General features: G+C 38.8%; 1 protein-coding gene across 2 annotated transcripts in view; it reads left to right on the forward strand.

The window, feature by feature from the left end:
- grk5l (G protein-coupled receptor kinase 5 like) overlaps nt 1-27,348 on the forward strand; it is a 130,080-nt gene that overhangs the window by 25,547 nt on the left and 77,185 nt on the right. For both annotated transcript variants that reach the window (XM_056463165.1, XM_056463167.1), the window contains exon 2: nt 4,056-4,151. In XM_056463165.1, coding sequence (XP_056319140.1) covers nt 4,056-4,151 — 96 coding nt within the window. The remainder of the gene's footprint in view (nt 1-4,055; nt 4,152-27,348) is intronic.

The following is a 27,348-nucleotide window of genomic DNA, read 5'->3' on the forward strand; positions in this document are numbered from 1 at the left end:
ATAAAAACAAAGAGTATTCATCATCAATAGCACATTTCTAAACTGAATGCGTCAATCTAGTAGGCTTAGTAAATGAAAATGTAAGTGATAAAGCATATTTATTGGCTGTCTTAGTCCTATCATTTGAAAAAATACTGTACATCTTTCTATATTTAGGCTAAAACAATGCTTTATTTGTTTATTTATTTTTATTTATTTAGTTTGTTTGTGCTTTCATTTTAGTTGTTTTTATTTCCTTTTTTTTTGATTTCCAAAATGAATCCTCATTGTATTTAAGTTTAATGATAATAAAACTTGTTAACAAGTTTGTACTGATTTATAAAGAAATGATAATGCTTTGTTTCGTTATTTTATCTTCATTTACTTCATTTCTGTCTGTTCGTATCCCGTCTCTTTGTGTTTTCTGGCGGCAGTGCCACAATGGCTGTTACACCTAAAACACATTTTGCTAGTCCTTTTGTCTTGCGGCAGTGTCGCACAAGGCAGTAGTGGTGATTCTGAACTATGAGTCACTGTATATCCTCCTGAGACCCGAAGATTTTTTTTCTGTGATTTCCTACTTCCTTTAGATTAAAAAAGTCTACAATTTAGAGTTTTTACATTTTGTTTTTATTTTTAATTTTACAGCATGTCCACTGAAGTGGACCACAGAACCATTTTAGTTCAAAACGACCACCACTCAGACAACAAATCTGTACAGGATTTGGCTATAAAGGGATAATAATCAAATATTAACGTAACAAAAACAAAACAAAAGCCATTTTTTCCTTTTGTATTGGAATTCCTGAAACAGTTTAGTCTAAAAGAGCTGAACTAAAAAAAAAAAAAGAAAAAAAAGTGATGTCAATCCAAAACAAATTTAACATAAAAATTATTTAAAACTGATTGTCATTCTCTAATTGTCTCTAATTCTCTGTTATTGTCTGATTGTCAGACTCTAAATCAGAGTCTCCCTCAACTATTTTATAAAGAATCATGTCTTCAGTTCTGCTCCCTACAACATGCAGTCATTAATTACATTAAGATGGTCCCTGGTGTCCACTATAGTGGACATTTTAAAAAGGATGATAACACAAACAAGTTAACAGCTTTGAAAGCTAAATGTATTGTTCCTGACACTTTAATAAACAAATATATATGTAATAATAATAGTAAAAAAAAACATTTAAAAGGCTAAATTTTACATGCCTCTCTCCTTCCCGTAAAATGTGCTTTTTTGTATGTCAGCCATTTTGGATGCAGTGTAAGAAGTGGTTCCTAGCATGCCAGCCAATCAAATGACATATCACTAGAAAGCCCAGGATGTGGCTCAAAAAATTCAAATCAAATTCATGAAAACGCAATGTCCTCTACAGAGGACACAAGTCAATGGGCGGGGTCTCAGGAGGATATAGATGTATATATTCTTTGTTTTTTTTGGAATTGTCATTTCATTCAAAACTCTTAACAGCTTTGTTCTTTGGGGACACTCTGTTTGGGAGTGAAATAACTTCTCTTTTACAAAACTGTAGCCATCATACATGGCTATCATACAAGGTTAGCATCTTGTCAGTACATGTAAAAATGTCATCAATCATTACAGGAATAGTCCACACTTGTTCACGGAGCTTTGTCTTGTTGTTTCAACAAACAAAATAAACAAATAAATAAATACAGTCAACTGATAATGTTTTTATTTGATCCTAAATTAACTGTGATGGGTCGCACCATCCCACTCAGCAATGTATACTGGATTGCAGTTGTTCAAATTTCGTCAAACATAACTGCAAGGGAAATCAGGCAGGGCTGATGTTAAATCATCTTCAACATTCACAGTCCTCATGACCTGATCACCAAACATGGAGAAATCAAGTTTAACAATGTTCATGTATTGATGGAGAAGATTTGTCAATTAACACCAAGTTTTTTCCTTCCAGGTGCAAATGTCAGAATCTTTCTGATCTTTTCTGATTCTGACTCAAATGTCAGAATCTTTCTGATCTTTCTTTCTGAAAATTTTAACAGTTGATTTTGCATGTAAAATACAGGTCACCCTTCTTTTGGGTGGTTTTAGAAGCCATTGTAACTGGAGAGTTGCTGAGTTTGTGTCACTATAGCAGTATATCATGGGTAGGTCTAGGCATGGGCTGGTATAAGATTCTGATGGTATGATAACCTTGGATAAAAATATCACACTTTTAGGGTATCACGCTATTGTGATTATTGCTCTAAAATTTATTATTTTTAAATGTCGGGGTAAAAAAATACAAAAAAATTATAATGGTGTACAAATATTTTGCAGCCAGTATATTTTGTTCTCTCCGAGTATATAGTCAAGTTTATCAGAGTCGTTTATTAAATGATTAATCATTTAATGTTTCTCTCGTGGCTGTGCGTGTGCAGTCAGCTGCGAAAAGATAATAACTTTAGAAAGCGAAAGTAAAACCCGAATCCCGGACATTTTAGGAGATCTAGAAACTACGGAAGCATTTTCATGTGAAAGGCGCATTTCTGTTGGTCTGCAGAGCACGTGAGATTGTCTTTGTGAGTGTTGAAGCTTCTCGCACACAAAACCAGCAGTAGTCTAGGAAATGTGCAGAGCGAGTGAAGATTTTCCACTGGTTGATCGATGATAATAATAGTATTATTCATGTGTCACCACCAAATATACTTGGGCGGCCGTTAATATACCTGGGCAGCTCGCCCAAGTAAAGTATATGTGTGGCAAGCACTGAGTATGATAAAGTAGGCTTTAGACTGCTAAGGGGTCGATCACACCAAACGTGCTTTTAAGTTTTGAAAACACGAGGCGCACCACACTGCCTTTTTAGTTGACTAGAAAAAATGTCGCTAGGCAATGACTGAATCAGCTGGGTATTCTTCGCAAGTGGTGCTGTTGATACTGGTATAATCTTAATATTTAGTAATATTGTGATATTTAAGATTTGTGAAGTCATACAGCACCGGATAACTCAAAATAGCAACCACAAGTCTCTCCTAAAAGTGTGCAGAGCGCATTAGGCCTGGTTTATACTTCTGTGTCAACGCGCGTAGTTGTGCATTCATAGTTCTGTACACTGTTTCTGTTGTTCTGAAACAACACTTTCGAAATGCTAGTTTGCAGTGAGGTGTTTATGTTCCTTTGTGTCGAGTTTCTTCGTTGGTGTTTTGTTTTTTCTGAACGCTTCCTTAATGTACATGGGGTTCAAACTTGCTCATTTTGAGGCAGGAACCGGCGGACGTGCAACAACTTACAAAACACTAAACAAAACTTTCCATCCAGAGCTCCTTCACGGGACTCCACACTTGTAAACAATCGCTCCATCGGGCTTGTGCTCTCAGTCCAGTCCAAACTCGTCAGCGCTACTTAGCTGACCAACCACAGAGCTTACGCTACGCGTTGTTGCGACGTGTAATTACATTTTTTGAAAGGTGCGCGTCAGAGACGCCGACGGCCACGGCAAGGGCTATGCGTCCACGCGTAGGCCACACCCTAACATACGCATGCGCTTGACACAGAATTATAAATCAGCCTCAAGTAGTGCGCGAAATGCTCGCATCCGTTTCTGCTGCTCTGCAATAACACTTCCGAAACACTAGTTGGCAGTGAGGTGTTTATGTTCTTCAGTTTCTTTGCTGGTGTTTTGTTTTTTCTGAACGCTTCCTTTATGTAAAAGTGGCTAAAATTCGCTCATTTTGACGCAGGAACCGGTGGACGTGCAACAACTGTAACCATTTTGTACACACAGAACAAAACTTTCCATCTGGAGCTCCTTCATGGGACTCCACACTTGTTAACACTCACTCCATTGGGCTCGTACAGCTCTCGGTCCTGCCCACACTTGTCACCACTTCCAAGCCGACCAATCACAAAGCTTGCGCTACGCATCGTTGTTACATTTTCTGAGAGGTGCGTGTCAGCAACGCCGACGGCCACGGCAAGGGCTATGCATCCATGCGTAGGCCACGCCGTAGCAGACGCGTGCGCTTGACGCTGAAGTATAAATCAGCCTTAAGACTGCAAATGTTGTTAAGAAATTGTTTAAAAGTGGCCTTTTTGTGTTTTTTCTATCTAGGTGGAGGAGGTAAGCGGAAAGGAAGAAGTAAGAAATGGAGAGAGATTCTTCGTTTCCCTCATATCAGTCAGTGCACAGAGTTGAACAAAGTTATCGGTAAAGTACAGACAACAAATTGTTACATGTTACATGTCCCTATGATTTTAATGCACCTCATCAGCTATGATACTCTCCTGGTCAGATTTCTCCAATTTTGTTGTCCTCTGTTGTGTTAAGCCATTTCTAACTTTAGATTGTCAGTGACTACGTTTACATGGACATCAGTAATCGAATTATTTGCCTTAATCTAATTAAGACAATAATAAGACAAAGATGTTTACATAAGTTGCTTTTTGAATGTTTCTTTCATGATCCCGTTTTACATGTTATAACACATAATTAGATTAACGTCATTGCGTCCCTGCACGATCCACATTTCCTCCGGAGTTTCATGTCATTTCGGGTGTTTCATTATTAATTTGTCGACTTTAACTGTGGTTAGGCACTTTCACTTTCATTCGGGCATGTCCCCGTGACAAACGAAATATTGGATGCAACTATGAACTGCTGGAAGAATGTTGTTTTAATGGAAGATCATACTGCATGCTGAATGGAAGAAATAAAACCTCCGCATTTCACAATGCAGGTGTCTGTAGTCTACAGTGAGTATGTTTACATGGACACAAATAATTCAATTTTAATTCGATTTAAGACAACACTCTGATTAAGAGTCTACCATGTAAACATCATTTTTTGATTAATCAGATTAAGGTCAAAATCGAACTAAAGAGAAATCTTATTAAGACCAAGTGGCAACCTCCCGCTCTCCCTCAGGAAGCCAATACGAAAGTAACTAAAACTGCAATTCATCGACTCGCCTTGGGGGGCTGGCTCCAGGAAGTCCAGGTCATTTCTGACTGCAATGGGAAATTGGCCATTTCTACAGCTGATAAAAACATGCTTACAGCCTGGTACAACAGAAAGCTTTGGTGCATATAGCCATGATTAACCTTCATGACAACTGTGAGGGGGTGAATTTTTTTAAAACTCATCCGTTTCGTTTTTATTAAGTTATATTTAGTTTGCATAATTGAGGGCGTGGTCACTTGAGTGACAGCTAGGTCTGGCTGCTCGCTGTCTCGTCACCTCAGCTGATTACAGCTAATTAGCCGATGAGCTCAGCATATTCATCTAATTTTTGTGTTGGTTAATGTGTCTTTACACAGTCAATTGCCTTTTGTGATTCTTTCCTACAATTATCAGATGATATGGCATGCTGTATGCACTTAATTGTGCTCATAAACCCTTCACGTGGCCTCCGTTTCCCAGGTGAGTGAAATTATATACTTGTATACCATCTCTGTAAATGTGTTTGTTTTATTTAAGATCATTTATAATGTTCTTTAGAGCTGTAATGCTCTCCAGAATCTGATAGATTGATTAGCTGTAGGCTCTAGAACAGTCATCTGAAGCGTTGTCACACAGTGTTATGCCTGGATTTCATCTTTTGTCTTGCATTTACTAACACAGACTATAATTAAAGTGTTTGGACGTATTTCGCGTTTTCCTCCTGTTGAAAAATGTCATAAAAACAATGTTTAGTGGCTCTGTGTATTACAGCAGTGTTTTTAAAAGTCTAAACACTTTATTGATATAGTGTAAAACCAAGCACATGTGGGCAGAACACAAACGAGTCGCAGGTAATAGAGTATTAAGCGTTTCTCCCAAAGTAAAGTCTGTCTGCCTGCTCCAAGCAAAATGCTAGCAGGTTTCTGTAGCTCCGCTCACTCTCCGCCTCTTTGCCCTTGTTTGGTATCCTGCCGTCGGTGCGATGACGCGCGAACAAAATGGCGACGGTTGGCCGCGCCTACTTGTAGCTTCATTTGCGCTCTTCAGAAACCAATGGGTGACGTCACGGATACTACATCCATAAATTTTACAATCTATGATTAAGATGTGGAGTATGCCGATTTTAGTCGCATTATTGAAGTGCTTTACAGACATGTAAACACTTTAATCAAACTATTACTGTCATGAGGGCTTTTTGCTGTGTTATGCCACAGGATAGTCACCACAAACACACACACACACGGCTGTTTGACACTGCACCTATACCACGTCAGTGCAGACCACAGATACCTGCATCGTGAAATGCTGAGGTTTTTTTTCTTCCATTCAGCATGCGGTATGAACTTCCATTAAATCAAGTCTTCCAGCAGTTCATAGTTGCATCCAATATCTTGTTTGTCACGGGGGCATGCCCGAATGAAAGTGAAAGTGCCAAACCACAGTTAAGGTCGAAAAATGAATAATGAAACACCCGAAATGACATGAAACTCCGGAGAAATGTGGATAGCACTGTGATGCTATGATGTTAATCTAATTATGTGTTATAACATGTAAAACGGGATCATGAAAGAAACATTCAAAAAGTAACTCATGTACTAATGTAATTAGATTAAGGCAAATAATTCGATTATTGGTGTCCCTGTAAACGTAGTCACTGACTCTATGTTCACCATCTGCGATTTGAGCACTGAGTGGCTGGCCACCATATTTGCCCCAGTGGATTTTCTTGGTAAAGTCCATCTGTCAAAGCCCTTGGCTGTAGTGCCCTAGTCATAGACTGTAAAATATATGGACTGTTGTAAAAAAATAAATGATGTGAATATAGAAGAGAACCCAGTCCAGGAGACTCGAAACAAGCAGAATTCATTTATTGAGACGTGTTGGTTAATCTGCAGTCAAACAGCGTCTTCAAGAAGTCCATGTGTCTGCAGAGCCTGCAAATGTGGAGGTCTGCAGTCTGCGAGTTTTATCACAAGTCTGAATTAAGACAAAGATGTCCTGTCTATATTGTCTTAGGAGGAGGGAGATGGCTAAACAAAGCATGCAAATTCAGTATTGAATTCAGCATGATAACCAGCCTATAGGTGTTAGAAACCAACCCAGCAACTGACCACACTCTCTGCCATCCACACTGGACCCACATCAGTTTGCCTACCGTGGCAACAGGAGCACAGAAGATGCCATCTCCATAGCACTGCACTCTGTCCTCACACACCTAGACAATAAAAACACTTATGCACGAATACTGTTTGTTGACTTCAGCTCAGCATTCAACACTGTCATACCCTCTAAGTTACTGATCAAACTCAGAGACCTGGATATCTACACGTCTCTCTGCAACTGGGTTATGGACTTTCTGACTAACAGACCTCAGAATGTTAGATCAGGCCACATCTGCTCCACCACCGTCACACTCAACACTAGTGTACCACAGGGCTGCGTACTGAGCCCCTTCCTCTACTCCCTTTTTACCATCGACTGTAGGCCTGTGAACAGATCCAACACCATCATCAAATTTGCAGATGACACCACAGTGATTGGTCTAATCAGCAATAATGATGAGACTGCCTACAGGGAGGAGATACAGCATCTGTCCACTTGGTGCACTGACAATAATCTGCTCCTTAACAACAATAAGACCAAGGAGCTCATTGTGGACTTCAGGAAGGGACGAACAGGCTCGCATGATCCCATCCACATTAATGGGATGGCCGTTGAGCCTGTCTCATCCTTCAAGTTCCTGGGGACCCACATCTCAAAGGACCTTTCCTGGACCACCAACACCTCCAGCCTGGTCAAGAAGGCTCATCAGCGCCTATTCTTCTTGAGGCAACTTAAGAAGAACCAGCTTTCATCAGCCGTCCTGGTGAACTTCTACCGCTGCACAATAGAAAGCATCCTGACCAACTGCGTCACAGTCTGGTATGGAAGCTGCTCTGTTGCTGAGCGTAAGGCACTGCAGCGGGTGGTGAAAACTGCCCAACGCATCACAGGGACTACACTGCCAGCCATTGAGGACATCCAGAAGAAACACTGTCTGCGCCGAGCACGCAGTATTCTTAAGGACACCTCTCACCCTGCTCACAGACTGTTTTCTCTCCTGCCTTCCGGCAGGCGCTTCAGGCTCCCCCGGACAAAAACCAGCAGACTGAGGAACAGCTTTTTCCCCAGAGCTGTCTTCCTTTTGAACTCTGCCCCTCACTGACTTGTTTGACTTGTTTTCTATAACTGCACTTTATAACTTATACCTGTATCCTGCACTTGCTGCTATTGCACTGCTGGTTAGACCTAAACTGCATTTCGTTGCCTTGTACTTGTACATGTGTAATGACAAAGTTAAATCTAATTTAATCTAATCTAATCACAAGTTAATCAACAAAAGGGTTTCTGTAGCATGAAAGCATCACCAGAAGAAAAAGGCAGAGTCGTTAGCATTTGCATTACTCTGGCCTAGCCTGTAGTCAGAAAGACAAAGGTAAATGTCCCTCATGGCTGGGCTGTAATAAAATGATGTAATCAAAAACCAAAGAATATAACTTTTCAGTTATATGTAGATTATTGTTCATTTGAAACTAGATTATATAAATTTATATTCCCACAGTCCCCCCTTTGAGAGTTATTTAAAAACTCTCACAAAATATAAATTTAAAGCCTTCCTAAATCCATTCAATGGCTTCTGTTTTATAACATAGGCCCCATCTTCCAGTCATGTAACTTGAATAAGTTACAGGCACATTTAACTTATTCTGTGTCATTTTCAATATCTACGTAGATGTAAGTGTAGATTTCAAAACTGTTCACACATTTATGACAATCAATTGAAATGTCATAAATCCCACATGATGACACAAAAAATCATGTAGTTAAACTAACGAAACAGAGCGGGATCTACAAGCCTGTTTCGACCTCACTGACTGGAGTGTTTTTGAAGCTGCTCCAAACGATCTGGATGAGCTCACAGAGACTGTAACATCTTATATCAGTTTCTGTGAAGACGTGTGCATTCCTACCAGGACTCAACTCACATACAACAATGACAAACCATGGTTCACTGTAAAACTCAGACAGCTACGTCAGGCCAAGGAGGTTGCTTACAGGAATGGGGATAGGGCCTTGTATAAGCAGGCCAAATACACACTGGAAAAGGAGATCAGAGTCGCCAAAAGGAACTATTCTGAGAAACTAAGGAGTCAGTTCTCTTCCAGCGACTCAGCATCCGTGTGGAAAAGTTTGAAAAACATCACAAACTACAAGACACCATCCCCCAGCACTGTAGACAATGAACGACTTGCAAACGACCTGAATGAGTTTTACTGCCGGTTTGAGAAAACCCCCCACACCCACTCTGAACTGCTCTTCACGCCACCATTAACACCTCCACCACCCCCTGCCTCCCCCATACCTGCCCTACAGTTTAACGAAGAGGAGGTGCGCCAGGTCTTCCGGAAACAGAAGAGGAAAAAAGCACCAGGCCCAGATTTTATAACACCAGCCTGTTTAAAGTCCTGTGCTGACCAACTGGCCCCCATCTTCACCCTGATCTTCAACAGATCACTGGAGCTGTGTGAAGTGCCCTCCTGCCTCAAACGCTCTACCATCATCCCCATCCCAAAGAAACCCAAACTTACAGGACTAAATGACTACAGACCGGTGGCACTAACATCTGTGGTCATGAAGTCTTTTGAAAAACTGATGCTGACCCACCTGAAGGACATCACTGAACCCTCACTGGACTCTCTTCTGTTTGCCTACAGAGCAAACAGGTCTGTGGATGATGCAGTAAATATGGGACTGCATTATGCTCTGCAACACCTAGACAGACCAGGGACCTATGTGAGGATCTTGTTTGTTGACTTCAGCTCGGCGTTTAACACTATCATCCCAAAACTTCTCCTGCCCAAATTAGCTCAGCTCTCTGTGCCCACCTCTGTCTGTCAGTGGATCAACAGCTTCCTAACGGACAGGCAGCAGCTGGTGAAGCTGGGAAAATTCTCATCTAGCATCCGCACAATCAGCACTGGCGCCCCTCAGGGGTGTGTCCTCTCCCCACTGCTCTTCTCCCTGTACACGAATGACTGCACATCAAAAGACTCCTCTGTGAAGCTCTTGAAGTTTGCAGACGACACCACACTTATCGGCCTCATTCAGGACGGTGACGAGTCTGCTTACAGACAGGAGGTTAAGGAGTTGGCTGTCTGGTTCAGCCACAACAACCTGGAGCTCAACACGCTCAAAACAGTGGAGATGATAGTGGACTTCAGGAGAAAAACCCCCCTGCTCTCCCCCCACTGAGCATCATGGACAGCATTGTGGCAGCAGTGGAGTCATTCAGGTTCCTGGGCACCACCATCTCACAGGACCTGAAGTAGGACACTCACATTGACTCCATTGTCAAAAAAGCTCAACAGAGGCTGTACTTTCTTCGTCAGCTGAGGAAGTTTAACCTCCCAAAGGAGCTGCTGAAACAGTTCTACACCTCCATCATTGAATCAGTCATCTGCACATCAATAACTGTCTGGTTTAGCTCAGCTACTAAATACGACCTCCAAAGACTACGTCGAATAGTTCGGACTGCTGAGCGAATCACTGGTACAACCCTTCCTACTCCCCAAGAACTGTACTTATCCAGAGCGAGCAGAAGGGCTGCCAAAATCACTCTGGACCCCTCACACCCAGCACACTGCCTCTTTGAACTTTTACCGTCTGGTCGACGCTACAGAGCACTGCGCACCAGAACAGCCCGACACAGAAACAGTTTCTTCCCTCAGGCAATCCATCTCATGAACACTTGATGATAATAATTGCGAAACCAACATCACTACTTGCTATACACTTTTATACACATATACACTTATTTAACAACACACTTTACATGCCAATTTGCACATAACAGCTGCACATATAACGTTGTATATAGTAGTAAACACGTACATACACCTGTCAATCTGTATATTTGCACTCACTACTTACTTCTATTTTTTTTTTATATATTTATTATCTGTTTTTTGTCCTGTCTCTGTAATCCTGTTGCACTGTAGAAGCTCTGTCACGAAAACAAATTCCTAGTATGTGTGAACATACCTGGCAATAAAGCTCTTTCTGATTCTGATTCTGATCTTCTGAAAGGCCATGGCTTGTGAATAGTGTGCAGTCTTTTGTGAGATCTGTTTCTTGCGGTTCTTCTCCAGCGCTGAGTTGTTCTGATGACTTCTTGTCACTCATGGATATCTGCAGTGTTGCTCTGGATCAGAGTGTTTCTTGAGAAGATGCAGTGTTTATGTGTTTACCTGCACACAAGAAAACAAGGAAACAGCAGACCAGCAGTATTCATGCATAGACTTGTATGATCACACAGTTCATGTGTCTAGTTATTCAGGTGATCGTATAGTGGTTGTGTTACGTTGGTGATCGTATAGTGATGTGTATTTTCTGTCTCCTAATCCTAAAGTTGTGACACCTATAAAACAGTGAGGGGAGGAATAAATGGGGAAAAAAAGGGAATCTTCACCACAGGGTGCGGCCCCTGAAGCCTGTTGCTTTCAGATCTGCCCTGGGCTCCTCACTGGTTTGTGTGTCCTGTTCTGTCCCTAAGTGTGGTGGGCAAACTTAAAATGTGAGACACAAACTATCATTCAATAAATATCAGTCCTATCAGACATCATAAAATTGAATGGGTGGTGATTGGAATATGTGTTAAACACATTCAAGGCTGTGAGTAGACTTAAGCAGAGTTCCCCAATAAAAAGGAAGAAGTTTCCTTTGTGTCTTTTTACAAAGAGTCTTTCATCTTAATTGTAAATGAACTGGGACATTAAGCACTCACAGCCAAAAAATGGTTAGTATCTTTGTGGACAGCTCAATGGATTTAGTGATGAGGGGAGGGGTATGTTGAGGGCATTTAGAAAACTGTTCAGAAGTTGATTTACCCTGTTCATCTCTTTAAAGTTCTTTTTATTCTTTCTACACTCCCTCATCCAATGTCCTTTTTTACCACAGTAATGACAACAGATATTTTTCCTAAAACATTTGTGATTTGATGTCTTTTCTGTGTTGACCTTAGTGGCGGGCGGCTGCTTCAATTCTGACTCTGTCTTTGATATCAGAGTCTCTTTCCCACAAAGTTAAACTGTTCAGATTATTTCTGAGAGTGGTGGAAGACCAGGTGATATTAAGAAATGGCAATGCTTCCCTGTATGTGGATGCAAGGCCATCCGACCAGATGCGGACTAGGGGGCCCTTATCATTTAGTACACTGTCCGAATTATCAGCTAATCCACTGTAAATTATGGCGGATTGACAAAATCTCTCAGTGAATTCATTCACAGATTCATCCTTCCTTTGCACACAAGTCACTTTTGACCAGTCGATCTTTGGGCCAACAATGTTCTTTAGAGCTTTTAAAACACCATCTCTCAAATCATCCTTACAGGCATGTTGCAGATCAGAAACGGCAGATTCAAAACTGTTGATTTCAGATTCTGTTAGAATTTGAGACATTAGCTAGGTAACGTCTGTTAATGACATGTCGTAAAGACGCATTTTGCTGATCAGTGCTCTGCTAAACTCTGAAAAATTTGTGCGTGCTGATGGTAAGCTTTGAGACAGTCTGTCTATTTCTTTAGGTCCTAGTGTTCTGGAAACTGTTTGAATTTGAACAACAGAAGTGTTGTTGTGTAAACTCTGTTCTCTTAGATCTTGTCCTGGCACCACAAATCTCCACTGAACCTATAGGCATATCATTTACTGACTGGATGGAAATGTCTGTTTCAGAGACAGTTTGTAAGTCAGGATGTTTATTATCAGACTGACTAACTTCTTCAATGTCAGTTTTTGATTTCTTGAGGTTCAGTTGTTTTGTCAATGAGGTTATCTTAGCACGGAGCTCTTGGATCTGTTTTTCTAATTCTGATTTAGCTTAAGCTTGTTGTTTAGCTCGAGATAAACTGAATTCTCTGTAGCAGCAGATAATGCCTTTCACATTGTTTTTGCGAATGCATGCTCCAAGCACTTTCTTGCATTCTTCTAATGTCCAAACATTATCTGGGTCAATGCTAAATTTATGTGTGAAATTTAGTCTGACTGACTCTGTTATTGAGTCCATGTGCTGTCCTAGCAGCAATTTGAAATCCTGATCTGACAATAAAGGAGTCACTAATTTACCCTTTTCAGTTGTGGGGATCAGTCTAGTATTCTTTCTGAACATGTTGTGAGTTTATCACAAAGTAAAAATATTAAAACTGTTCTGATAAAAGTGTAGTAATTTCTTCTCTGGCAAAACAGAGAGTAACAATATTAGCACATGCTGCTAAAACTTCCTGCCTGAACAAGGAATAGCAAAAAATTTGCTTGTATCACTAAAACTTATACTTCCCTGGCTGAACAGAGGGTAAACAAACAAAAGAAAAGAAAAAAGTCCACTGAGTGACTTCAAATTGCCGTTGAGCTGAAAATTCCGTCTGAAGTGAAGTTTTCTTGATCTTGAAGTTTCACGTTGATTTTCAGGTGGATTTCATTCTTCTGTGGCAAACTGTTGCGAATTTGATGATTTCAGTCTCTATCTGGGTCACGGCACCAAGTTGTTGTAAAAAAATAAATGATGTGAATATAGAAGAGAACCCAGTCCAGGAGACTCGAAACAAGCAGAATTCCCTTATTGAGACTTGTTGGTTAATCTGCAGTCAAACAGCGTCTTCAAGAAGTCCATGTGACTGCAGAGCCTATTGGAGGTCTGCAGTCTGCGAGTTTTATCACAAGTCTGAATTAAGACAAAGATGTCCTGTCTATATTGTCTTAGGAGGAGGGGAGATGGCTAAACAAAGCTTGCAAATTCAGTATTGAATTCCGCATGATACCTAGCATCTAGGTGTTAGAAACAGGCCCAGCAACTGACCACACAAGTTAATCAACAAAAGGGTTTCCGTAGCATGAAAGCACCAGAAGACAAAGGCAGAGTCGTTAGCATTTGCCTGTCGTCAGAAAGACAAAGGTAAATGTCCCTCATGGCTGGGCTGTTAATAAAATGGTGTAATCAAAAACCAAAGAATATAACTTTTCAGTTATATGTAGATTATTGTTCATTTGAAACTAGATTATATACATTTATATTCCCACAGAACGTAGTATCCGTGACGTCACCCATAGGTTTCTGAACACTGCAAAAAAGCTACAAGTAGGCGCGGCCAACCGTCGCCATTTTGTTCGCGCGTCATCGCACCCACGGCGGGATACCAAACAAGGGCAAAGAGGCGGAGAGTGAGCGGAGCTACAGACACCTGCTGGCACTTTGCTTAGACCTGGCAGACAGACTTTACTTTGGGAGAAACGCTTGATATATTATTACCTGCGACTCGTTTGTGTTCTGACCACAAGTGCTTGGCTGTACACTATATCAATAAAGTGTTTAGACTTTCAAAAACACTGTAGTAATACATTGAGCCACTAAACATTGCTCTTTTGACATTTTTCTACAGAAGAAAAATGTGAATTACGTCCAAACACTTCAATTATAGTGTGTGTTAGTAAATGCAGGACTATTAATGAAATCCAGCAAAACACTGTATGATGAACGCTTCAGATGACTGTTCTAGAGCCTACAGCTAATGAATCTGTCACATTCTGGAGTTCTTTACAGGTCTAAAGAAAAATATTAATGATAAATGATCTTAAATAAAACAAATACATTTATGGAGATGGTATACAAGTATATAACTTTACTCACATGGGAAACGGAGGCCACGTGAATGGTTTGTGAGCACAATTAAGTGCACACAGCATCCCATATCATCTGATAATTGTAAGAAATAAGTCCAAAAGACAATTGACTGTGTAAAACCACATAAAACAAAAATACGATGAATATGCCGAGATCAGTGGCTAATCTGCCGGATTCAGCTGAGGTGAAGTGACGGCGACCAGCGAGACCTAGCTGTCACTCAAGTGACCACGCCCTTAATTATGCAAACTTAATATAACCTAATATAAAGGAAATGGATGAGTTATTAAAAAATTCACCCCCCTCACAGTTGTCATTGAGGGTAATAATAGCTATATGAACCAAAATCGTTCTTTGTACCAGGCTGTAAACATCTTTTTTTCTGCTGTAAAGTTGGCCATTCTAACAGTGGGCTCAATTGCAATTTACTCTATTATGGAGCCAGGACTAGCGGAATTTTGATGAATTGCAGTTTCAGTTACTTCTGTATTGGCTTCCCGAGGGAGAGCGGGAGGTTGTCGCTTGGTCCTAGTCTAGACCCTTGAAGGCACTTTACTGTTTTGGCTTACAAAACTTCAGTCCTCATAATTTTTTGCTGCTTTGATTTATATTTTGTCCTCAGGTTTTTAAATTTCTGTTATATAAACCCTTTGTGTTTGGTTTGTCATTGCGTCTGGATTTTGTTAGTTCTTTGCTGTGTTTCTAGTCTGTTCGGTGTATTTTTGTAGTTTTGCTTTTCTGGTGATTGCTAGTCATTTTTGATATTTCATCAGTTAAGAGACAACACTTCCTTCCCCTTCCTCGCCATTAAGTTTTATGGCAATCTGTGTTTTAGATAAATTATGGTGAGGGAGGCACAATGAATGTAATGAATGAGTTAGAAGACATCTTAATCTCTTGAGACCTTTGAGAGCTTGTCTTCTTGGTCTTGTGGTTGTGAAATGTAATACTTTGCTTTGTCTGGGCTCGTCACAGCAAAATTATATAGATCTGGACAAAGTTATAAATGTTTATGTTTTAGACACACAAACAAGCACACGTGTATTATGTACTATACGTCTTGAAAATGCACTACTTTGAAAAAATAAAATAAATTTTCTCTGTTTTTAAATAGATCTGCATATATATTTTGGTCCTATGGCTGTCAAATTTAGGTGAAAATCCCTAAAAAGGCTGGAGGTGGCTTAAACTTAAAACTTAAAAAAAAAAGAGTCCAAACCTTGTCTTTGTACTGTGTTCCTTGTTTATATGGTTATAAATGAAGAGTTTAGATGCAAAAATGCTCTAAATGCCATTTGCAATTTCCCTCTAAAATGAGCATTTTTATCAGGCTCCTGTGTTTATGTTCAGTAATTTCACTTTTATGGCAAAGAATAAGTCCTTTTCCTGATCTTTAACGTGAAATACCTCAACGTGAACAAAGTAGGCTGAGAATTTTTTTTTAATGGAAATTTCAGACGGCACTTAAAGGTTTTTTGCATCTGAACTCTTCATATTTGCTTGGGTGGTGCTCTAAATTGTTGCTTGGTTGTGGCTAGAAAGTTTGTTGCTTTCTATCACTAATTATTGCCTGCTTGATAAGTAAATTTTCACTGTTTCGCTGTGTGTGTAGTCGAAAGTAACACAGATGCAGTTTCTTTCTGTGGCTGATTGAAACATTAAAACCTTGGAAATATATGTCCGTAAGTGCTTTATTTGTTACTATTTATGTAAATAATCAAGGGTCATTTTGATTATTGCTTTTATACAGCCTGTATTTTGTTCCACAGACACTTCTTTATTGCTTACATGCTATGGTGGTGGTATAACAAATATGATAATTTTTCCAATATTCAATGCAATTTGATCATCGATTTCCTCATATGCTTATAAAGATTTGTATAACAACTATGTACATAAATAAAATTTGTATATGTTTTAAGGTGCTTGAATTAAACATGTTAAAGTAAATGTGAATATATATATATATACTTACTTTTTATTCACTTTGTTGTAGTTTTACATTCCTGGTTTCAAAGACGTGGCCGCTACTGCTACTGCTTGAGTGTCTTTGCACCTACAGACTTTTGTCTTTACTCGCAGGTCACTTTCAATTTTCATAGTTCATAGTTATTTATTTTTGTCCCATTGTTTTGCTGTTCTATTGGCTATATTTCTAAACATTTTCCTTGGTTGTTTGGAGCTTACCTTATCCTTCTTCACAATGGACATGCTAAAAGTATCGCTTTAAACTATTTGGGACTCTATAAGTGTATATAAGAACTGCAAATCTATAAACTGGTTTCAACTGATTCAATATTCCCTTTCATGTCTTTTCAACCATGTATCTGAACTATGAGTTTAAACAAGGACAACGTGGATGATTTGACAAAATGTGTTCAAAAGCTCTAAAAAGAAAATGCTTACCTCAGTGAGAAGCAGATGATCAAATCATAGTTTTATTAACATTCCTAAAAAAGGCGAAGGTGGAAATATTATAGCCTTCTTGAATGACTGATTGACTTTGGTAAATCACTTTCCTTTGGCCTCAGTGATCGAGAGCGTGCACCGTTACCCAACTTTTTTTTATCTGGCTCAACCTATAGCTTTTGAATTTTCAGCACAAAGTTTGTATTGTTAAGCCATGGTCAGATCACACGAATTTGTCATGATTTCGGCAGGATTTCATTGACGTTGGGTGTCGTGGGGATTCATAAACAGCAAATGGGCATTGTGACACAAGATTCAACCATTTCTTCTCATGTAATGTGGCATAGTTCACAACAACCGATTCCATGCCTGCAATCCCTCAAGACACCATCAGAAAGTCTAGCATGTTTAATATTTTTTTCTTGTTCTTCATGACGAGTTTAGTCACGTGGGTGATACTGTGCAATAGGAGCACATAATTTCTCAGTTATCTCAGCAGGTGCTGCTGTAAATACGCCGGTCAGGTAATCAAAAAATAAGCTGCATATTTAATTATGGGTGGGTCACAGGGGATATTATCAATCATTGCTTATGCAAACTTTAACTACCTTTTCTAAAATATTAAGGTGTTTTAACCAATTTTATCTGACAGACTGGCACAAATATGCAGACATCTTCATTCTCACAATCAGATTCTAAGTTCTCTCATTTTTCTAACAGAGTTTGTTCTTCCAAGGTAATATGGGACCACGTTCAGTGCTGCGAATACATTGCAAAAACATTTCCTGCTAATTCAAGTTTGTCATTAATAGTGAAAACAGTTTATTATAGGCTTCTCTGAAACTGTGAATATTTAACTTTAATTTTATCTAGGCTAGATTATCATTTTTATTAACAAGCCAACACAATCTTACGGCAAATTTTGTTTCACCTCAAATATTATTCATTATTCTTGTTTATAGATAACTGACCAACAAAAGATACATTAAAGTTAAGTAAAAAATTATTGCAAACGAAATTTGTTTCAAAAAGATTTTTTTTCCAAGAAAAATATACAAATTTTTGTTTGTGCCCCTCCACTACTCAACTATACAGGTGGATGATTTGTTTAGCTCTGAGGAAAATGAAGATTTAATGAATGCTTCACTGTGATTGGATCACAAATCTGTTATTTATTTGCTAATTTTGAATATTTGTCTTTTTTTTTTTTTTTTTTAAAGATAATGTCTTGAGAATCAGATTTTTCCTTGCTGCTGCTGCTTATGTTCATTTCTCTGTCGTGGCAAGTTCAAGCGAGGGATTTTTTTTATAAAAAAAACCCATGGCAGGAAAGTAAACATTTAGATAAAAATCTTAATATTAGAAACATCTTAATATTAGAAAGGAATCATAAGTTTGATCCTATCCATGTCGTAAAGAAGTCCTTTAAATAATGTAGTTTTTAGTTGCCTGCAAGCGTCAGTCTTTATTGAGATTGAAATAAGATAAAAAAAAAATTGAAATTGAAACTGCTTTGAGGAATAACGCTTGTCATAGACATCACAGGATGACTGATCATGAAGGAACATGTAGTCTGGCACATTTGTTATCCATGACAAGTTAAGATTTTATCAAGAAAAAAATCAGATATTCTGACATAGTGACTTTCGTAACTGACAATAAAAATCATGTGATCTGACCGGGGCTTTAGTCTGGCTCGGAAGGGGGAAAAAAATGTAATAGTGCTCGAGTCTACATCTTCCCGGATTACAATGCATCTCTTGTAAAGAAATGGCATCAGTTTGATTCTGTTAAAAAGGCTCTTGGCTAGGCTAATATGAAATACTTGTTACTCTACTCTGCAATGCTTAGAGTGATTGTAGATGGAAAGCTCAAACTCTTTCGCTGTCCTGATGAAGCAGATCTTTTTCTTCGTGAGCAGTCACTTTCCTTTGTGACAGTGTGACTGTGACTTTCCACTTTCAACTTTGTGACTGTGAGTACGATCCAATAGGCACTCCATTTCTTTTGTCAAATAAGTTTAATTTGGTCATTAAATAGACTTCCAAAAATCACAAGTTCCAGAATTAATTTTCTGATCTCAAACAAAACAATTACCCTGTAAGTATACAATACAGTAATAATCGAAACAAGTTTTTAGTTACAATACATTGCTTTGGGGAAAAGAATTTCCCATAAATTGACAGAAAAAAGTGGCCCAAATCTTCTGAAATTGTCCAAAGTTGCCTTTTAAAAGATATCTGGTTCATTCCAAGTGCAGAGTAGATATCAATTATTCAAGCCATAGTTTAGCAGTTGGAGGATTAACATTTTTCCAGTACAATAATAGCAGCTTTTTGACTGTTATTAAACAACATGTAAGGACTTTCTGTTCTGCACTGCTCAAAGAATATGTATAATTATAATGTTCTAATGTAATAAGCACTGGGTCAGGTTCTAAGTGTAGATCAAGAACATCTGAAAGCACTTTAAAAACCTCATTCCAGAATCCCTGTATTTAATGACAGAATGCAAAACTATGAGCTGAATCAGCTTCTTTTGATTTGCATTTATCACATAATGGAGATATATTAGAGAAAATCGTATGTAATTCCTTTTTGGAGAAGTGTAGTCTATGAACTGGATGAGGCATAGTTTAGTGTTGATTGATTGTTTATCAATATCCGCTAAGCTGTTCTGACAAATCTCTTCTGAAATTCTGATTCCAATCTCTCGTTCCCATTCATCTCTGATCAACTTGGTAGTGGGGGCAGTGGCTGCAAATAACCTTTCATAAATTAGAGATAACTGACTTTTGTGTCCCCTGAACTGTGTGAGACAATCATCAGCGACTGAGGGCAGGACCTCCTCTAGGGAAACATTGGGCCCTATCATACACCAGGTGCAATAAGGTGCAAGACGTGTTTGCCCCAACGTGTTGCTATTTTCAGACCAGCACAACCTTAATTTTCCAGTTTTTCGCCATGTTGTTTAAATAGCAAATCCATTTGCGCCTCTTTGTGGACCCATGGTTATTCTGGTCTAGAAAAGAGGTGTGTTAAGGTGCATTGTTGGTGCGTTGCTATTTTGAAGAACTAAAATAGAATGAACAATAGACCAGCTAAAAGCAGGTCTAAAGTCCAGTGCAGAGCGCGTTAGTTGTGCGCCTCGCTTACACATTGCTTAATACACACACACACAATGTAATACAGCAATACGGAAATATCTTTACAAATGAAAAATAATTAAAATATTTTAAAAATGAGTACTTTCTACAAAAAACCATTGCCTCCATGCCTTCATCTCGGGGGCTTTTTTCAGTTTATTCATGACAACTTGCTTTTTGTATATTGTTATTATTCTTATTCTTATTATTTATTATATGCATATTTATATTTATTTTGTTAATAACAAGCTTAGATTCGCCCACCTGTCAGATTTTGGACCTTATAGGGGAATGGACGTGTGTTTGGATATAACTCAGTTTTTTGACCACACTTCGTTATTATTGTTCATTTATTTGTTTGCTGTAAATTAGAACTGAATTTAGAAATAGTTTTGAAACAAATCTTGGCGCTTAAACTAAATTAATTATGTAGGCTAATGGATGTCTGTGCACAACATTGTTTCCTTATCCTCGAAGGAGAAAAAAAGAAAGTGAAAGTAAAGGTCGAATGGAGGAAGCTCTGTCTTTATCCTCGCGCTGCAGATGCTCTGTTTAACTGTTTTCTCACTAGTGCAGCGTTCAGTTTCTCCACTTACAATGTCCGCCATGTAAATAGCAAATGCACCATGGCGCGACGCAACTAACTCTTAAAGGGAATGGGAAATGAGACTCACACCCATAACTCATTAAGAGAATAAGCACAACCCTGTTAGACCACGGTCCGTGGCGCAGAGCGTATTTTTTCGTCCTTAAAATAGCAGAAGTGGATTCAGATATGCCATTAATGCTTTTGCGCCCTGCGCTTTAGAGTTTGCACCTTGGTCGTTACAATAGATCCATTATGTATATGCAAGTAATTCCTTATTTGTAAAAAATTAAATAAAATAATCCCTTTTTTTTAATGGAAACATTTTACAGAAAGATTGAAATAAATATGTGAATAAAGATCATCTAAAAATAAATGCATTTGAGACCCAAGGGTAAATCTAACACATTCTCAAGCAGCTTTATTAATTCAATAAATAACTTGCTATACAGTACCAACAAGCTGAGGTGCAAAGGTGATTACATTCGTTAAACAATGAAAACAAAAAAAAACTGTAAACAGTGTCTCTAAATCACATACATCAGAAATGATTACACTGGTAGCCTTTTAACTTGCTCATGAACCAAGGCTGACCATTTCTAATAAGTTTCCGTTTATTTAATTGATTTATTAGATTTAATTTCACATAAGATAATATGATTGTTCTTATACACCAGGGCTGTTTGCAGGGGGAGTGATTCATTGTTGAGGATACTGAAAAGATTTTTAACATTTTTTTCTCAGACACCTTGACCAAAGACTCCAGCTCCACTGCAAATTACTCACATTTCTGATGAGCCTATTAAGTCTGTTAGCATCGGTTGCTTTTACCCTACTACCTCAGTAGTCAATAGTAGTAAATCCTGAGCTTATAGGTGAATTACCGGTTTGTAAACATTCGGAATGCGCGCGCATTGAGGTTGCAGAAAAAAAAACTCGGAGCGCTAGCATTTACAGCGAGGGAATGACATCTGTTGCGGTACAGAGTTTATTGTTGTAGAGATAAGTTATATTGATTATATATTTACATAATGCTTTCACGCAAAATTAACGTTAAAGTGAGCGGCGTTCGTCTGACAGGTCCATTTGCGATAGCACCCTCCCAATGGATATTGGATAAGATGAAATGGCCAAGCATCCAGCCTGAAATATACAACTATCTCATTGAAACTCCAAGCGATTTTACAAGAGGCAAGTTAAAGGCCTACATGTTTTTGGATGGCAACAATTTTGTTCTGTGTGGTCATGTGCAAGAAATAATGTTCCATGATTACCAGATTTAAAACTATGTAGTGCTAAAAACTGAGGTTCTGCCTAGCCAAAGACAAGGAAAAAAGACGGAACTGTACAAGGCCTGGGTAATCATCAACAAGCAAAACAACTGCATTCTGACAGCGAACTGCACCTGTATGGCAGGGTATGTGAATGTACATTTTTACATTTCATTCTAGCATTCAGTGTCCGCAGTTTACTTAACCATATTTAACTGTTTTTGCTGAAATCATTGCTGCAATCAAAAATGATTGATGTGTATGATTCAGCATAGCGTGAACTTACCTGATATGAAATGAGAACTGCAGTCAACTGAGTCAAGCATTTTTAATTAGGTCGTCAGTCCATTGATGGCTGATGGCTGTAAGCCAAAGACTTCTGCGGTTGGCATTAAAAGCAGTGTGGTGTACAGTAAAATTTAAGTTTTCTATTTTTGGACTTTGGATTATGGCATCCTAGCGCACAACACGACATGTTTGCTATTGCAGCTGGTCTTTTTTGCAACCGGTATGCGTGGTTGAACCTTTGTGATGTACAGTAGGTTGGTAATTCCCTTATAGAGTCTGTTTGCATTAGCTGCTTTTACTCTACTACCCCAGTAGTCATCAGCAAAAAACTATGCTGGAGTTGTAGGCAAGGTTATAATAGTTTTGTATTTTTCATTAGTTTTAGTTTTTATTTCAGTTTGACTTTTTGTTTTCAAATTCAGTTAGTTTTAATTAGTTTTTAGAGGTACATTTTAATTAGTTTTTATATTTTGAAATTACTTTGTTTTAGTTTAGTTTTTATTAGTTTTAGTTTTTTTTTGTAAATTAGGATATTTTTAGGTGCAAGATTGAAAATCATTAGATTAAATATTGAACAATAAAAACTGAACCAAAGATTTTTGAAACGTATTTAGAAGACATATGAACACTACCATCTACCATCCTCAAATTAAAATACAACACCCCCCAAGATACCAGGCCTAAGTACAATATGTGTGCAAAGCTGTTTCTGAGGTTAGAAACACAGCAGTGATGGGAAGTTAACGTGAACCAGATATTTTGTGACAATCCTCCTATGTTAGGACTCAACATACCAAAAATATGTCATCAGCATTCATAATTTCAGTTAGTTAAAACATCAACATGATCTGAAAAGTTTCTCACAATTCCAATTCTATTTTTGTACCCTTACCCCTTCCCCTTGGCCCTTAAAACTGAGTATGAAGGGCAAGGGCTTCAAAATTTACCCCTAAGAGTTGGGACAGCACTACAGCACCTGCAGTAGACTTATGTATTTAATACATTAACAAAGACAAAACAAAGGACGTTTTTGCTATAATTTTAGTTGGTTTCAGTTAGTTTGTATGTACACAACACACTATTAGTTAGTTCTTTTTTTCAAAACCCTATTTTTTTATTATTTTACTATTTAATTTCTTTAAAATGTTTAGTTTTCATTTTTTTCGTTAACTATAATAACCTTGGTTGTAGGACATTGATGTTCTGCAGATATTAAAAGAGTCTCCTGAGAAAATTCACTCAACTGTGGCCCTTTTTATACAGATAATCCTTGTTCCTTGACCATTCCTTTTGTCAATGTGGACACACAAGGATTTACAGCTGTCCACAATGTCCACCTCAGTGCCCAATATGTTGTTAGGGATTGTGGGTGTCCTCTGTCTCCTAAATTCCACCACCAGCTCTTTAGTCTTTGAAACATTAAGCTGCTTCACTTTATAAAGATGTCAACCACACACATGTACTCCACCACTCTTAACCCTCCTATTATCCTTGGGGTCAAGTTGACCCCATTCAACATTGAACATACTGTAGGTGCAAAGCTATAAAAGCATGTACATAAGCTTTCTAAACTATTTCTCTTTGTGCTGTGTGGGCTCTCACTTTAAGCTCCCTCAATTGAAAATGGCCTCTAAGCAAAGGTTTTCTGTCAGCGAGATCTTGTCACACGTTTTTGACAGTGAAAGTGACATGGAGGAGAATGTGTCTGAGACAGGATAATCTTGAGGAACCTGATTATGAGGCATCCCCCTCAGATGAGAATGAGACTCCTAGTGTTTACACTCCTATTGTGTCTCAACCACCAGCAGACACAATACCTTCCAAAAATGGAAAATTTTTATGGTCTCCACTTTAACAACAAGGTAGACTTAAGCCCAATCCCAATTCTATTTTTTATCCCTACCCCTTCCTCTTGGCCCTTAAAACAGAGTGTTAAGCGGAAGGGCTTCAAAATGTACCCATTAGAATTGGGACACCACTACAGCACCTGCACACATCATCATATGTCATCACAATCTCTTGCTTAATATGAGATTGACGATCGCGACTGCTGTAGTTATTCCAGTTGTGTTATTTTTTGGTTTTTATCTTCAGGAAATCACTGAAGGCATGTATTATGTTATCATAACGATCTAATGTGGCAATAAGATCGTAACTATACTGTGCATTTACACCGTGGCCATATTAATCTATGTAAACACACCAAAAACAACATTAAAATTATAGCAGATACTGTAAAAAGGTCATTTCCAGCCACTAGACATTACTGACAGTGTATTTGAGAGTCTTCGAGTGCTATACAGGAGTTATTATTATGGATTATAGATCGCGAAATTTAGCAGTTTTTATTTTAGCGTTTTTTTTTTTTTTTTTTTTTTTTTTTAAGCATGACGGTAAAACACGAGCACCATTATGAATATATTAAAACATGTGTTTTATTTGTTGTAAAAATTCATAATAATGACAAAAAATAATAACTTGTGGATCTCCTTCCGTGTGCAGCTGCGGCTGGTGTATTCTGGGAAATTTTCTTACCCCTCGGTTTCGAGTGGTCCGGAAAAATCTTCATTTGAAGGGGTGTATACCCCTTGCCCTTAGCCCTATGCCTGCAAGCTAAAGAGAATTGGGACACCACTACCACTTCACAGGAATGCGCAAAACGAGGGGTAAGGGGAAGGGCTAAGGGGTAGAATTGGGATTGGGCCTTAGTGCTGCTGATGTCATCAGATTGATTCCAGGTCCCACCAGATATGCTGTCAGTCATGTTCAAGATATAAAATCAACATTTCAAAATTTTCTGTATGTATTATATACCAGCGGACTGACCATATTGTTAACCATCTGGAAAAAACAACTCTCCTCATGTTGCACTTTTTGGTGTGTGTCTAGTTTCTGTCAAGCCTGAAGATGATCTTAAAATACAGGACTGATACTGAGGCAAACTGCAGAGGGTCTTGAAATGGTTGCACAATGGTCCTTATGTGCTTATGGACCAATCTTTCCAGTGACTTGGCGTGTGTGGTCAGGGTCACTGGCCTATAGTCATTGTTCATCATTGGTTGATTGGTTTTGGGCACAGATTCAAGGCATAATGTTTTTCACAGGCCAATTACTTCCTTATACTGAGGCTCAGGTTGAAAATGTCAAAGGACTCTACTGCATATAGTACAACTTCTGAGTCCATCCGGGCCACCAGCCTTATCAAGATGTAGGTGACTGAACTCTTCTTCTTTATTTCTATTGCACTTTTTACTATGCAAATTGTGTGCCAATTGAGCAGCTTAACAACTGAAGAAAAGGGTGTAAAAGCCATACTATTTCGAATTGTTAAATTAAAACCACTTCAGTTCAGTTTAGTATAAACATCACTGTTAAAGTCACAGTGTAATGCAAACGTCACTGCTGATCCACTGAAGAACAACTCCACCAATGCACCAACAGTCCCAGCCAAGCAAGCCAGAGGTGATCGTGCTAAAGAACCAAATCTCGGAAGTGAAGAAGAAAAAAACTTGCGAGATACCAGGCTCAGCTGAGCATGACCAGTTTTGCTCTGGTCAAACATCTTGTTAAGACCTGCAGTCTTTGGAGGCTTGAGAACCATCATGGTGGAAAAGATGCAGGTTTAAGTAGGTCATTGGGTGGGTGTTTAGTCTAGCTCATGGAGACTCGTCTGTCACTGGGGTCTTTGCAGGAATCAGTCCTACACTCTCAACTCATTGATAACCATGAAAGGATACAGGCAGAGTCAATGATTAAATACACCCTAAGGAAAACAGAGAGGCAAACTCACATCTCACATTCTCTAAGGTAATGTTTACTGAAGACAAAGTAGAATATGGTTGTACAGACAAAGGGATCTGAAGTGTAGGGACAGAAGTGAGCTGATCAAACTGGTTAAATTATCAGCCTTATTGTGGTCTCCCTCAATCACTTGTTCAACCCTTTTTTTTCAAGCCCAGTTTTCGTTTTCATAACACTCCATACCTCTATTGTGTTGTTTTGAGCCAGTCTTCTCTCCTGCTTGCTTCTGTAGCATGATTGCTTTTATCCTTCACTTCAACCTGTGTTCTTTTTATTCCTGAAAGCAGTCTTCTTTTCTATTGAGTGAGGCTGTGATGTCTTTGGTCACTCAAGGTTTGTTATTTGAGAAACAGTTCACTGTCACAGTGGGGAATATGTTATCTATTCAGAAATTGACATTGTCTGTGATGCAGCAAGTAAGCCCATTAACATCCTCTCTATGCATATTACAGAAGGCATCCTGATCTGTCACCTCGAAAAAGCCCTGCTAAGTCTCAATAGCTTCTTGGACCACCTTCTTGGACCAGTTCATGTGGTCACCTGTTGCCGTATAACTGCAGTGATGTAGCTAGAATCTGATCTGCCCAGAAGTGTCCATGGGGCTATATGCCTCCTTGACATAAGCATGCAATAGGTCCAGGTTTTATCATTCCCTGTTTTACAAAGATAGTTTTAGAGGTGGGTAAGATTGAATCCAGACTGACAAGATTAAAGTCAGCAGAGATAGGAACAAAAGACTAGCCTCGCTGTCATGAAGTTAATGTCCACAGCTCGCACCATATCGGTGGAGGGAGGAATGCTAACTGATAATAATGACATGGGAAGACTTTCTTGGCAGATGATATGGATAAAGACTTACTGCTAACAATTCAATATCAAGACTGCACACACTTTCTTTTACCGTAATGTGTCTAGTGTTGCACCACTTTTTGTTGACATTAATCACAACTAGGGGTGGGCGATAAAAGACCTAAAATTAATATCACGGTATTTTTCATCTTTTGAACGATGATGGTATAATATCATGGTATTACTTTCAATAGCAAAATAATATACATCTTAAGGAAGAACGGACAAAAGAAAGTCTCACTTCTATCACTCTTTAAATGTTTTGGTTTGGGTCATTGTAAATGCTCAGTCTCGTTATGAGCTGATCTTCATTTCTCTGTGTTGGTGGAATAAAGCAGGCGAGTCAGCCGCACCAATTTATAAGCAGACAGAGCAGGATTCTCATGATGACCACCGGCGCAATA

The sequence above is a fragment of the Danio aesculapii genome, chromosome 8 (assembly GCF_903798145.1).
Source record: "Danio aesculapii chromosome 8, fDanAes4.1, whole genome shotgun sequence".
Taxonomy (NCBI): Eukaryota; Metazoa; Chordata; class Actinopteri; order Cypriniformes; family Danionidae; genus Danio; species Danio aesculapii.